The following is a 14,687-nucleotide window of genomic DNA, read 5'->3' on the forward strand; positions in this document are numbered from 1 at the left end:
GTCTCAATGGATCAGATGTGGTTTAGATACATTTTTATACCCACAAGATACTAGAATTTATAAATTAAATGTCAATCACACCTCCAGCAAATAGTAAGAATCTCAAGTTTTATCATTGTACTTGGACAGACTCAGATGTGTTAACAATGGGTGTGGGCCCACAGCTTACTCAGTATTTGACAGTTACTAGACAATATTGCTAACAGGGCCTAAGGGTAACTTGTTTGTGAAATTACAATGTCTCAATCAAACTGTTTTTGAGGGTAGCGTGTGGGAAGTTTCATATATCTGATCAGGAGAGCTCGTCATGTCATCTGTCCTGTGTTTCAGTTCAAAAATGTTTTTTGTTGTTGTTGCTCTTGTTCAGCAGCTTGAGATGTTTTACCAAATGAAATGCACTATGCAAATGTAGATATTTGTAAGCACTAGAATGTGGAAGTGTTCCATTCCCTGCTATAAATTTGACACGTGGTGAAAGAAATAGGGGAGGAAATGGTTTAGTTATTAGGGATTTTAATTGAAAAAACACCCTCAACTTTGTTCCTCATACCAAACATATTTTTGGAAAGCTATCAATTTGCATTTGGGTTTGGTTGACCAATGGGCAGAATTCCTCTTTACTAGAATGAAAACTTGGCCTTGGAGAAGAACATCAATCCCCTCTCGCCACTTCTCGGTGATTAAGTGCTGGGTGAGAAGGTCCATGGATGTCTTTCTTTACCTACTTAAGGGCATTAATTTGCCACCTCACTGATCACTTGCCTCGCTGGCAGGGAAGAAAAGGTAGCTAGTTTCCCAACTGGGAAGGCATGATGACTTGCTGAGTTAGGATTCTCCAATTCCCCAGTCTGGAGGCAATCAGAAGTATGGCTGTAATGAGAGGTCACCTCTGAAAGCCACTTTGGGTTCTTCGCCTCTGATCCCCCTTGGTTTATCTGTTTCTGCCACCCGGACAAGAAGATTAATAAAAAACCTCTTGCCATGTTACATCTGAATTAGGCTTTGACCAATGAATGCTAGGATTCAGAAAGTGCTGCCCTGTGATTAGTTAGCAGCCAGGGTAACCCAGATCACCAATGTTGCAAATACTGATAGGGCAAGACATTTGCTTGCATACTATCAACAAGCTGATAGACAGAAGGTGCCGCAAGTTTTCTCACCAGGAGGGGGCTGCATGTTAGTCACCACCAACATGCTCACACACCTAGACAAAAAGTAGGAAAATAATTATTTTAAGGATAATCAATGCTGGGAATTTCATCAGGGATTTTCCCAAACATCTGCTTTAATTTAGTGAAAATTTGGTGGAGACATTGAAGTTGTACATTTTTAAACCGAAAACAGAGAACTCATTAACTATAATAATTTCAACACTTCAAACTACACAGCATTTTAAAGTTTACTTGTTTTCCAACCTAACATCTTGAATCTAACATCTTTTTTTAATCAATGCCCCTTCCTTAAGAAAAACATAATGTTATTCTTACCATTTCCATCAATTCAAGTGGTGATTGCACGAAAATGCTTAAACTCTGAAAGGTAACGAAAGGATTAAAAAGTAAACTTCTTGTAATGCTGTGAACAGAAAATAAATGGAGAGGTGCAGGACAATTCTATTTTACCTTATCTTGAGGAAATAAGACTCTGTCATTCTTACAAGGAATTCTCCCCTTGTCCCAGTTTGTAATATTGTTAAAGTTGGTGTCAGGAACCCATTGTTTGTACAAGGCTCCTGAAAGATCTTTAACAAAAGTATTATAAGATAATTAAAATAAACCTGTAGAAATGAAAATGACTAGAGAAATAGATAATCAAGTCCACTCAACAGATAAAGTCAGAACAGGAGTTTGAAGCAGTTTATACTTTGTTTGGGTCGTGGAATTTTCAAGCATCACATAGCTAAAATGGAGAGAATCTGGCTCAATCAGTTTGCCCTTGTACTAAAAAGAAATGTACAGGAATGGTGTTGGAAACAGAATCCATGTGAGATTTCAAATCAAAGAAGTTATTTTTGTTATAAGTTGGATGCTTTGGGAGAATGGCAAGTCAAGAACTAAACAGGGCGGCATGGTGACTCAGTGGTTAGCACTGCTGCCTCACAGCACCAGGGTCCCAGGTTTGACTCCCACCTCGGGCGACTGCCTGTGTGGAGTTTGCACATCCTCCACTTGTCTGTGTGGGTTTCCTCTGGGTGCTCTGGTTTCCTCCCACAATCCTAAGATGTGCAAGTCACATAAATTGGCCATGCTAAGTTGCCCATAGTGTTAGATGCATTAGTCAGGGATAAATGTAGGGGAGGGGGGGGGTCTCTCTTCAGAAGGTCGGTGTGGACTTGTTGAGCCAAATGGCCTGTTTCCACACTGTTCCACATTGAATTCTGGATTAGAGTGGTGCTGGAAAAGTACAGCAGTTCAGGCAGCATCCGAGGAGCAGGAAAATTAATATTACGGGCAAAAGCCCTTCGTCAGGAATAAAGCCACACTGGAATCTAATCTAAATGGAATGTTATTTCAGACAGCGAATACACAGTCAATGAGCAAAAGGCCTTCAAATACTTTGAATAGTTCTGGGATACCTTACAGTTCACAAATGACGGCAGTCCCAGTATCACATACAGGCACACTTCATTCAGCTTATCTCTTATATGGTACGAATGTTTTCTGCTGTTTCAGATAATTAGGGGTTAGCCTTTGATTAATGATAGAACTCTCATCTCTGAGTTAAACTGCAGGAAATAAAATCCCGGCTTGTGCAATCACTCCTGGCAATTTAACCTTTGGAGTGCAGATGTCATTCTGGTAAATTTATGCTGTCCTTGGAGGGAGGGTAACTTATCTTTTCCAAGGTGTCATGAACAGAGGCTCCAAACATAAAAGGTACATTTGATCATCCTTTTTGAGTACCTATCTACAATATTTTAATGATTTGTGTGCATGGCTCTTTCAATCTTTATGATTTCTAGCTTAACAGCATTTAAAAATTATTCAGATCTATCTTTTCTAGGTCCAAAATGGATTACCTCATACATGCTGATATGGAAATCCATGACCCACATTTTATCCATTCATTTAAGTATTAATATTCTGTGTTTGGAGTTTCCCATCGATGCTGCTTACAGTATTGCTGATCTTTGTGTCTTTGGCAAAAATAAATGATACATGGCTCTTTATCTTGTTGGCTAAGTCACTGACAGAAGTGATACATTTTTGGAACCCAATACAAATCTCTAAGGTACACCGAGAGGCACATAATGTTTACCAACTTCTACTCAGGATAAAATAACAAAGAACTAAGAACAATACAGCACAGGAACAGGCCCTTCAGTCCTCCAAGCCTGCGCTGACACATTTTGCCCTTCTATACTGAAACTGTCTTCGTTGCAAGATCTGTGTCCCTTTATTCCTTTCCTATTCATGTATTTGTCCAGGTGCTTCTTGAATGCTGCTATTGTGTCTGCTTCCACCACCTCCTCTGGTAGTGTGTTCCAGACATTCACCACCCTTTGTGTGAAAAATCTGCCTTATACATCTCTTATAAATCCCACCGCCAGCCCATACCATGAACCTGTGTCCCCTGGTAATTGACCCCTGCACCCTAAGAAAAAGCTTCATACTTGCCACTCTATCCATGCCATTCGCAATCTTATAAACTCAGGTCGCCCCTCAACCTGCTGTGTTTCAGTGAAAACAAACTCAGTAAATCCAACCTTTCTCCATACCTGGCAACATTCTGTACTCTCTTCAAAGCATCCAATTCCTAATGTGGTGACCAGAACTGTATGCAATAACGGATGTCAAAAAGTCAAATGTTTTGGCTGGGTCATAACTACTCCATCTGAAATCAAATTGGCTGTCATTTTGGAGGTTATTTTTGTGCAACTTAGATTGATTTCTAATAACCATTTCTATTATTTGATCAATTTATGATGTAGGTCGATAATTTATAGTCATCCAGATTCATTTTAAGTTTATTCTTTCAAACGGGATGGCACAGTGGCTCAGTGGTTAGCACTGCTGCCTCACAGCACCAAGGTTCCAGGTTCAATTCCAGTGGGGAGTTTTGCACATTCTCCCCGTGTCTGTGCTCCGGTTTCCACCCACAATCACAAAGGTGTGCAGGTCAGGTGATTGCCCATATTGTTAGGTGCATTAGTCAGAGGAGTATGGGTTGCTCTTCGGAGGGCTGGTGTGGACTTGTTGGGCCGAAGGGCCTGTTCCCACACTGTAGGGAATCTAAATCTAAAAGTGACGTTAATCACGAGTAACTGCTGCGGAGTAGAATTATGCCTGTGATACTGGGAATATGCTTTGATCTACTGTTTGTTCCGGCTCATTCTGGAACCCAAAGGTTGCACAGATCGTAAAATAATAATAACCTCCTGTTGTTTATTTTTCCACAACAATTAATCCACATATACCTGAACTGTCAATTCTCCCCATTGTTACAGCAAATGTAAATTTAGGACTGTTGGTATTGTCATTACATGGGCATTGTTTCAGTGCCCTAATGGAAAAGACACCAACCATCTTTTCTGAGGAAATCTCCATCTTGTACACCTGAGCAACCCCACCTTTCCGGACTAAGGTCATTTTATAATGACAAAATAAAACTGTCTGTTTGCTTTCTTTTCATCCTAATGTTCAGTTTCGCTACTTCCTTCAGTCAGACAAATACTAATGTTACTCTATGGGACACAGTACTTACGGAAAAGAAAGCCAAAGAAGATGAAGTACACTGCTTTCATGTTGCTTAATCCAGGAGGAGCCATTTTCTCAGTGGTTACGCAATCTTTGTTTGTACTTTATCGTAAACTTTGAACGATCTGTGTGAAAATGTCATGTGAAGTGAATTACAATACAGTAGTTAAACTGTAATGAAGTGCAGTGTTCGAAATGATAAAATAAAACAAGAAGTGCTGGAAATATTCAGCATATCAAACAGCAAGAGAAATACATTGTTAATGTTTCAGGCCTGTGATCTTCCATCAGTTCTTTCTGCAGCTGTTCAACTACTGAACCAAGAAATTACAAATTTACATTATACTGCAGTTCCAAGACTTTTAACATGGACCATAACCTTGCCAGCATTCTATGGATGAGTATAGAAAAAAGTCATGTGAGACATGCTGTCATTTGGTATACTTCTTCTGATACTTCCTGTAAAAATATGTCAACTTTACCATTCACACTTTCTTCATTGAGCATTAATAGGGTCTCAACCCTTAACTATCTCTACCACAAATATTTTGCTCTATTTCACCTCTCCAGCTAACTTCCTTAGTCATTTGATAATTACCTTTAATAAGGTTCCCAGACATTCTGTAAGAAACGGCAAATGCAATTTTATCAGTTTTAAAGCGATGTGCTATGATTTTTTTCAAATGTCCTCTAACCATGTTTTTGTAGTTTATTTGCCACGCTATAATATTGTCACACATTGACTCAATATTTCCAATGATTGGTCAACAATTAGATCGCAATTCATTCTTCATGTTTTCTAATGGAAATCTCACATTGTATACCCATTGTTCCTTGACTGCTATTTTAATATTCAACAGTCTGCGCATAAGCATATTAAAATTAATCTGCCATTCCTCAGCCATTTATTTTGTCCACATATGTTTGAATTTTCTTTTTGCAGACTACTGGAGCACAAAATGCACAAAACCTAATCATGTTCTATAGTTTATCGAAAATGTAAAAAAAATCATTTTTTTGTGTCCAATGCATAGCCTGCCGATTCAAAGGGTGAGGTAATGGTAGAAATTGGGTGCTTTCAGTTTAATATAATCCTATCCTACAATTATTCCTGTTTTGTTGGAGCTCCTCAATATTAGCTGGGGGATTATGTAGCTCGCTTGGTTCGAGTGTGGTATGGAATAAAGCCATTGGCATGGATTCAATCCTCTTACTAGTTCATATCAAATGAACTCCTCATCTTAACCATATATTTGCAAAATAGTTATCCACAATCTGTACATAATCAATTGTCTCTCTATAGAATGGAGAGAAATGCCTATGTTCCTTCATGGGATACAGCTCCATGTCAAATAATAACCAGAGCAAATGCATATCTAATCCATCCCATTAAAGTTGCAGAAGTCAACATCAGTCTAAAAGTATTTGCATTTTAAAAGTTGCATGTTATTACAATACATAAGGTTCAACTACTATTTCTATAAACTCCAGAGGGCGGCACGGTGGCACAGTGGTTAGCACTGCTGCCTCACAGCGCCTGTCGACCCGGGTTCAATTCCCGACTCAGGTGACTGACTGTGTGGAGTTTGCATGTTCTCCCCGTGTCTGCGTGGGTTTCCTCCGGGTGCTCCGGTTTCCTCCCACAGTCCAAAGATGTGCGGGTCAGGTGAATTGGCCAAGCTAAATTGCCCGTAGTGTTAGGTAAGGGGTAAATGTAGGGGTATGGGTGGGTTGCGCTTCGGCGGGTCGGTGTGGACTTGTTGGGCCGAAGGGCCTGTTTCCACACTGTAAGTCTAATCTAATCTAAAGAAGGTATTTTTGTAATATGCAGTGTTACACACTGCCAGGGCCTTCACATGATTTCGAACCAAATGTATAGATTAAGTTTGAGTCAGTAATCAAACACTTTGGTTAATCTCTGTGTTTTCAAGATCACTGCACAAAACATCAATCTTACAAAACTACAAGTTGACCACATTTGCAAATCATATCAGGGAATAACAATCGAATCTCCGAAACAGTCCAAACTGGAAGGTGATCAAACTCTGGATGGTGAGATATGAAACAAGTGCAAGATGTTGGATATTGGGCAAATTATGAAAACATACTGACTAAATAAGGTTTAACCAACTTGGACAGATAGAAAGAAATCTGACAGGAGTAGTGTGCTTGCTGCCTGCCAGATCATTCATTATTAAACAATGGCCAACAAATCAAATGAGGGCTGAATTGTGTTAGACCTGAGGTAATCAGCACATATTTTCATTTGTATGAACAGACTTTTAACTGAGATATAAAAACAATAGCTTTTCTAAAAAGAACAGCGATTAGACTGTTCCAGAGTGCCAGAGAATTGAGTAATGAAGAATGATTAAATAGAAGCAGTGATTTTTTTTTTGAAAGGTAAAATGACTGAAGGGTTGAGGAGGGTGCAGTGTAGAGTTGATGATCTATCTCAAACTCCTCCCTGATGTCTCCAGTGTTACAGTTATCAGTCTTTAACCAATTTGATTCACTCCACACAATGTAAAAAAAAATGATACTGATTACTGCAGAGGATCCTGAAAACATTCAGGCAATAATACTGAAAACCTGTGCTCCAGGACTAGTTTTACCACTAGCCAAGCTGTTCCAATGCAGTTACCATAGCAGCGTCAATCTGACAATGTGGAAAGTTGTCCAGGCACATTCTAAGGGACTATATATTTTTCCTATTTGGGCTAAAAGCTGGAATGCAAGTCAGACTGAGAGACAGCTGTACAACCAAGACAGAAGGAGAGATCTGCAACTTCCAAGAGCAAAGTGGTGCACATTTTAGGCACATAAAACAATGTTGCTTTTTGGAGAAGTGGGATTGTTGCTTTGAAACACAGTGGTGCCAGAGGTTTTTGAGTTAAGGAAACTGTAGACAACAGCTGTCAGAATGATCAAGCTCTGTTTGGTACCAATCTGTAGAGCAACCAGAGATGGCAAACGAAATACATCTCTCTCATCCCTTCTTTCAGAGTGAGTGAAAAGATTTTAAAAAACCAAGAAAGCTTAATAGAAAAATCTCTCAAAGGGCAAGATCTATGTCCAGTGAGTCAACTTTCAAAGTGAAGGATGACTATTGCTTTCCAGCAAAAGCATACCATCATTGTCAAAATTCAAAGGAACTGTGACAGACTATTAATCCACTCTCGTGATCTGGTTTTCTGAGTTTTTTTTATTTCACATTTAAGTTTATCATTTATAGTTTTTCTACCCATGTTACCTGTATCAAACTGTTAATGTTTTGTCTGTATTAATCATGGAGAAGAAAGTGAGGACTGCAGATGCTGGAGATCAGAGTCGAGAGTGTGGTGCTGGAAAAGCACAGCAGGTCAGGCAGCATCTGATTCTCCTGTTGTGCTTTTCCAGCACCACATTCTCGACTCTGTATTAATCATGAATGGATGTGTGTACTTGGGGCTTTTAAAAAGGCATAGTTTATGTCATATAGTATTAAGTTAGGTATCCTCTATTCAACCATCTTCAGCTGCTTCATCCATCATCTTCCTTGCCTTGTGCCGTCAAAAGTGGGATATTCATTGACGATTGCACAATGTTCATTACCATTTGCAATTCCTTGCTTACTGAAAAGGTCAACATCGATATGTAGTCGGATCAGGACAATATCCAGGCTTAGACCGAAAAGTGGCAGGTAACATTTATGTCACACAAATGCCAGGTGTCACAACTGGTCCCAGGCAAGGATCCCGAATTTGTTATGTTTCTGGATAAGAGTGGAAGGATCTGGCTGTCCTTTCCTATTCACACCACTCCCCCAACCCCTTCAGCCTCTATTGATCGTAACAAGGTTAACTTAAAATAAAGGATCCCTTTCCTTGTGCAAACCTTTCCGAATTCCAATGAAATTTATATCGTGGAAGCAGCCAATTTCACTAGGTTTTTCTCAGATAAATAAAACATGAGTTCCTCAGTTACTAACATACAAGGAAAAATATAACTAACATATGTACAGAAAGACTAGAAATGAGAATCAAGTGGAAAGGTAACAGTTAAATATGAAATGAATTTACGACATGAACCAGTCTTTGATTTATCCATGGAATAGACGCTCTAATAATGCAGCTGCTGAGTGATTCCAGTGGCATTAATGCAGGTAATTGGGTAGTTGATTTGGTGTTCTGCAGGTTAGCTCAAATAAGTTATCTGGTTTCTGATTTGACTATAGCTTTTGGCTGACAAGTTGCTCTCAGCTGAGAGAGAAAGAGAATAATTTCCCATTCTTTTTCTTTTTACCTTTTAGTAGAGGCAATGGTGTAGTGGTACTGTCACTGGAATCATAATCCAGAACTCCAGGCTTAATCAATTCATTCTGGAAATAGGAGTTTGAATCTCACCAATGGCAGAAGGTGAAATTTGAATTCAATATAAAGATCTGAAATTAAAAGCTCACCCAATGGCGACTATGTAACTCCTGGCAATTGTTATGACATCGATCTGGTTTACTAATGTCCTTCAGGGAAGGAAATCTACCTTCCTTAGCTGGTCTGGCTTACATGTGACTCTTGACTCTAAGTGACGTCCATACTACATAAGCAAACTTTAAAAACCACAGGGTGTTTAGTATGTGTCTTTCAGCTGTACCCTTAGCAGCATACACATTAGCTTAGTAGCATTAATACACCAGAATAGCCTATCCCAACAGTTGTACACTGTTTTAAACCTTTTTTCATGAATTCCTGACAGGGCACAGACATGTTTTTTGCCAAGACTGTTTTCCATTTATATTACATTACACCCACAATCAAAAGATATAATTCTGAGGATTTGGTTCCAGGTTTTGCTTTGTATCTCTTCTTTTAAAAGTGTCTCTTTAAAATTCCTTTACATCCTCACATGTGCAACTTCCAGGGTGTCTGTCGATGCTAGGTGTAATCCACACAGGGGTTTTCCAGAGAGCCATCTCTGTCTTGTGTGTCCTTTCTCAATTTAAAAAGAATTCCTCAAGTAATTTCAGGCAATGATCCATTGTCATGACAATAGTCATCTACAAGCATTGCACTTGATGTTCAACAGTATTATGATCAGGAGTTAACAGAATTACCATCACTGAAACACCATCAGGAACAGTATTACCATCACTGAAACACCACCAGAACATCTTGGGGGTCACCATTGACCAGTAACTGAACTGGAACAGCCACGTAAATACAGTGCTGAGAGGAACAGGTCAGAGGTCAGGAATTCTTCAGTGAGTAACTGTACCTCAGTGTCTCTCCAACATCTACAAGGCACAGGTCAGAGGTGTGGTCGAATAATCTCCACTTGCCTGGATAAGTGCAGCTCCAACAGCACTCAAGGTGCTCTGCATCATTCAGAATATAGCAACCCATTTGACTGATAGCCCTTCTGCCAATGTTAACTACATTCACCACTGATAGGTAGTGTGTACCATCTGTAACTCACAAAGGTTCCTCAATAGCATCATCTAACTCTGCAATCTTTGCCACCTACCAAGGACAAGGGAAGCAGATACATGGGAACACCATTTTCAGCAAGTTTCCATTCACATCATACACTAGTCTAGAACTATATCACTGTTCCTTCACTGTCACTGGAACTGTTCCTACAACTTTCCTTCCATCTTTGGAACCTGTGCACCTCAAGAACTGTGGCATTCACCACCTTTGCCAGGGTATTTAGAGGTGGACAATAACACTAGACTGGGCAATGACACCTAGATCCTGTGAATTAATAATGTAAATTCTATCTTGTTTGTTGTTTATTTCTTATATTGAAAAACTTTAAATCATCAAATTTTGTTGTGTGATTATTTGCACGTGGGAAATTCAGATATCCCTTTAAATGTTAATTCTCTACTGAGATCATAATATTATTGAATTAGTCCCACCCCTGTTCTTTCAGTACTGCTTTGTCAATATTTCCCCTTCAAGTACAGTTGCATTTGTGACATAGGTGATAATTATTAAAAATAGTAAAGGGTGTTAAAGATCTGGAATGGAGCACAGTCTCTGAGGTCATTCAAGAGGCAGTCAGATCCTATAATGGAAGCTTTGGGGTTAAATAAAAGAATGAGCTGGAGTTACGTTTATTGGATCCTGCAATCAACCTATATTTTTGAGATCCTGGCTTTGTAATATATGACATCCAGATGTTCAAAAAGACCCTTCATGTAATTTATTTTACTGGTGCAATTTTCCTAGCCTTGGAGTAATCTGAGTACTGGTGAAAAATGGGAGAAAATATTGAGAGGTTGAAAATATCTGAATCTTAAAGTCAAGACAAAAAAAGCTCTGATTTCCCCTCCAGCATATTGATCACAATCAACTGGTGAATCAGAGTCTCTGACTGTCGGTCTCACCATCCAGAAACTAGGTAGCTGAACAAAGGTGTATGCTGTTAACAGGCTTTGCCAACTTATTGTATCAAGTAAACTATCAATACAGGGTGAAGCAAGTTTTGAGTTAGCAATGCAACTAAGTAAATAACATAATTGGAACTGATGAGTGAAGCTAGTGTATGATAACATAGGAGGCTATTCAGTCCATCACATCCATGCAGACTCTGAGCAATAGCAGCTCAGCTATTTCTTATTCTCTGTAGACCTGCTGTTTGCTTTTCAGCTGCCTATCCAATTAAGGAAAAATTATGGAAAATGTTCCTTTATCCCACGCCCAATATCTAACCAAGAAAAGACAACCAGGCACCCCAAAACAAGTCGCAGCCATAGAAGTGACCATCAAGCCTCCACACTTGAAAGCAGCTAGTGACATTCCAGATGATCCAGATGCATGGATCTAGAAACCAGCCTGCAGTGTGCCCAGTAGCAGTGATGTTACAACCTATAAGGTGAAGCAATTGTATATGTAACAAGCCTGTAATATTGAAGAAACCAAAAATATACAACCTGCACATGAAAGGGGAAAATGAATTTCTGTTCACAATTGAAAAAGCAAGTGCTTTTATGTCGCCAAAGCATATATTGATAAGTAAAAGGAGAATTTGGAACACCACCACACAATGATGCATCATAAATCCAAGGATAGTTTTCCCGTGAAGAGCATGCATCAGACAATGGAAAAGTTAAGGGCAGGTTTGGAAAGTTCAACAATAAAATGTAAGGTTACAACAAAGCATCATTTTGCAGTTGCCATCTTCTGGCAAAACACAATAAATCATTCAGAGATGATGAAGCAGAAAGAAGCGATGACTGTGGCCTCTGATTCTTTATTCAAAATCTCTAAGAACAAAGAAATAATAATAATGACAATCCAGAACATATCACTTGGTGCATCCATAGTAGCAAGACAAGTGGTATATTTGTCTGAAGACATCTCTCAGCAACTATCGCAAGACGTGAAGGGCTGTGAATTCTTCTCACTGCAATTTGATGAATCTATTAATATGAGCAGCACAGCCCAGCAATTATTTTTGTGTGCATGATCTTTAAGGATGTAACAACTAATGAGGACCATCTCACCCTTTGGTTCTTGAGAGAGAACAAGGGATGAGAATACCTGCAACAGATTCAAAAGGTAAGTGCATGAGATAAACATTCCAAACAAGAAACTGGTTTCCATCACAACTGTTGTATCGGTCATGCTTGGTGCAAATGTAAGCTATGTTGCATTTTGCAGAAACAATTCTGATTTTCCATCTTTGGTCAATTACCATTGCATAATCCACCAGCAAGCATTAGCAAGTAAAGTTATGGACTTTTGGCATGTAACAAAAGTTGATAAGATTGTAAACTCAATATGAACAAGAGTCCTTTAGCATTACCCATTTAAATCCTTACTCGATGAGTTGAAGCTGCCGACTGTAAACTAACCCTCCATGCTGAGGTGAGGTGGTTAGTTCCAGTGAAGCTCCTGCAAAGTTTTTTAATCTAATGCTTGAAATCATCACTTTTTTAAAGCAAGAAATAAAGTGTGCAGTGAGACAGTGTGCAATTTTACTGTCCATTCCTTATAGAAATAACATCAAACTGAATGAGCGGAATAGTGAACTGCGGAGGAAGAATAGTGACTTAGCACATAAGATCAGTGCGTGAATGTACTCAAATTGAAACCGGGCCTGTGATCTTCCTAATTGAAAAGTAAAATGCAACAACACTCCAAGTCTGGAGAAAATATTAGAAAAAAAGGCAAAGGCATATAGAAATGCTCACAAACTACCTATGCACACCTGAGAATGTTAGCAGAGGAACTCAACAGGAAATTTTAGGAATTAGATATGATGGAACAAATCATCACACTTGTCTTAAATCCATCCCTTCATGTAGACCTTGATGGATTGGCTACCAAATTCCATCAGGTGTTTGATTTACAAAGAATTGGATTTGCTCTGCAAAATGAGATGGAGCTGAAATTCAGATCAAGGAATAATGATTTTTGAGGACTTATTGAACAGTGCATGTCTCTCTGTTAATTAAACCTAACACTCAGAAAAGCTCACCTCACCCTTGTAATCTGTTAAAATATGAGTGACAGAGAGCTTCCAAATTCCACTATTTAAAGAAAATAACATCAATTTATTTTTAACTCTAAAAGTAAACATTGAACAATTATTCACAATTCCCCTTTCTCTTAACTGCTTGTTATCTGCCTCCAACTCTAAAACAATATGCTGTTTCAATAAGACCCTTATTAAAATTACATCAACTTAATTTCAAAGCCACTCAGCTGCTGTCATCCTCAATGTATTTATTCTTCCGGTTGAAGATCTCCCTGGGTCGTCATCTTTCTTTTTACTGCGAGTATGTTTCATATGAAAAGGTACCTTTGATAAACAATGTTTCCTAATTACTTGGAGAGCAAAATGTTAGGTCTCCATGTGTTTCTGTCTTAATAGCAATTGCTCTCTGACCAATATTCAGAAAGTTCAAAAGGTTCCCATTTTATATTTCCCCTACATTGGATTGTTTCATTGGTTTGATGTTTGCAAAATACTAAATTCAAATTCAACTGAGTTGTAGTATCCTGGGGCATACTTTTAATTGATTGGTTAAATTCAAATTGTTGTTTAAACAGCAACCAAAACTCAGGTATCCATTTCACAGCTAAATGTTACATGTTTTCAATTTTTCAGTACACTCTGGGCCTGCCATCTAGGTATATACACAGGTGATTGTAACACGTCAGTTCAAAACAGTATTCACTCTCTCTTAAAGGTACAGTACACGCCTTCAACTTCATAACAGTACCCCTCTGAAAAAGTGCACACTGTATTTTATTCTTGAGATGAATCAATATATAAGGCCAGATTTTCCTGTTTATAGGCTCTTATTTTCAGGGTGGTATGGTGGATGTGCTATCATAGCCCAGAACATGCTATCTGCCATTCCTCACTTTATTAATTAGGCCTCCTCATCAAGCAATTAGGTAAGCAGGCAGCACACACAGCTATATTCCACATCAGATGCTGCAAGCCAGGAACTACCTAATTCACTGACCACTGGTACCTGCCACCATTTTCTCTTGCTACCTCTAACTCTGCTCCTGCACACAAACCTCATGGGCCACCAATGTCACTATTACATGCAGCATCTCCACTCAATGGCTCTCACTCACTAGGTCCTCCACAACCACTAACCCTTCCTGCCGTCTGGCTAAAATAGCTATGCAGTCCTCAGAGGCTGGCAATCTCCAATATGTGCAAAGTGAATAAGCACCAAAAAAGCTATAAGCGTCAACCTGTCTCCTTGAGCACCAAGGTGTCCTAGCAGGAGAATGCTAGTGAAAAGTGCCCTTGACCTTCAAAGTGAAGTCTTGAAGGTCTAAAGTGGATCCTGAACTGGTCTGAGATCAACTATGATAATAAGAAGGAGCTGGTTCTTTGCTGATTTCAGGGGGTGAAGGTTGGAGGAAGGCGCTGTCCATGGATCGTTCAAGGATGTTGTTAAAGGTACTTCAAATCAGAGGCTGGAGAAGCAAGTGGAAAGCTACAGGTAACCACTCTGACTTTCAAGTCAGGAATTAT

The 14,687-nt window shown here is 39.1% G+C and overlaps 1 protein-coding gene across 1 annotated transcript in view; it reads right to left on the bottom strand.

Moving 5' to 3' along the window:
- amn (amnion associated transmembrane protein) overlaps positions 1-4,768 on the bottom strand; it is a 30,744-nt gene extending 25,976 nt beyond the window's left edge. The window contains exons 1-3 of the mRNA XM_060828978.1: positions 4,705-4,768; positions 1,623-1,741; positions 1,488-1,532 (exon numbers count right to left, since the gene is read on the bottom strand). Of these exons, the coding sequence (XP_060684961.1) occupies positions 1,488-1,532; positions 1,623-1,741; positions 4,705-4,768 (228 nt within the window). The remainder of the gene's footprint in view (positions 1-1,487; positions 1,533-1,622; positions 1,742-4,704) is intronic.
- Between the last annotated feature and the right edge of the window lie 9,919 nt (positions 4,769-14,687).

This window comes from Hemiscyllium ocellatum, chromosome 8 (assembly GCF_020745735.1).
Source record: "Hemiscyllium ocellatum isolate sHemOce1 chromosome 8, sHemOce1.pat.X.cur, whole genome shotgun sequence".
Taxonomy (NCBI): domain Eukaryota; kingdom Metazoa; phylum Chordata; class Chondrichthyes; order Orectolobiformes; family Hemiscylliidae; genus Hemiscyllium; species Hemiscyllium ocellatum.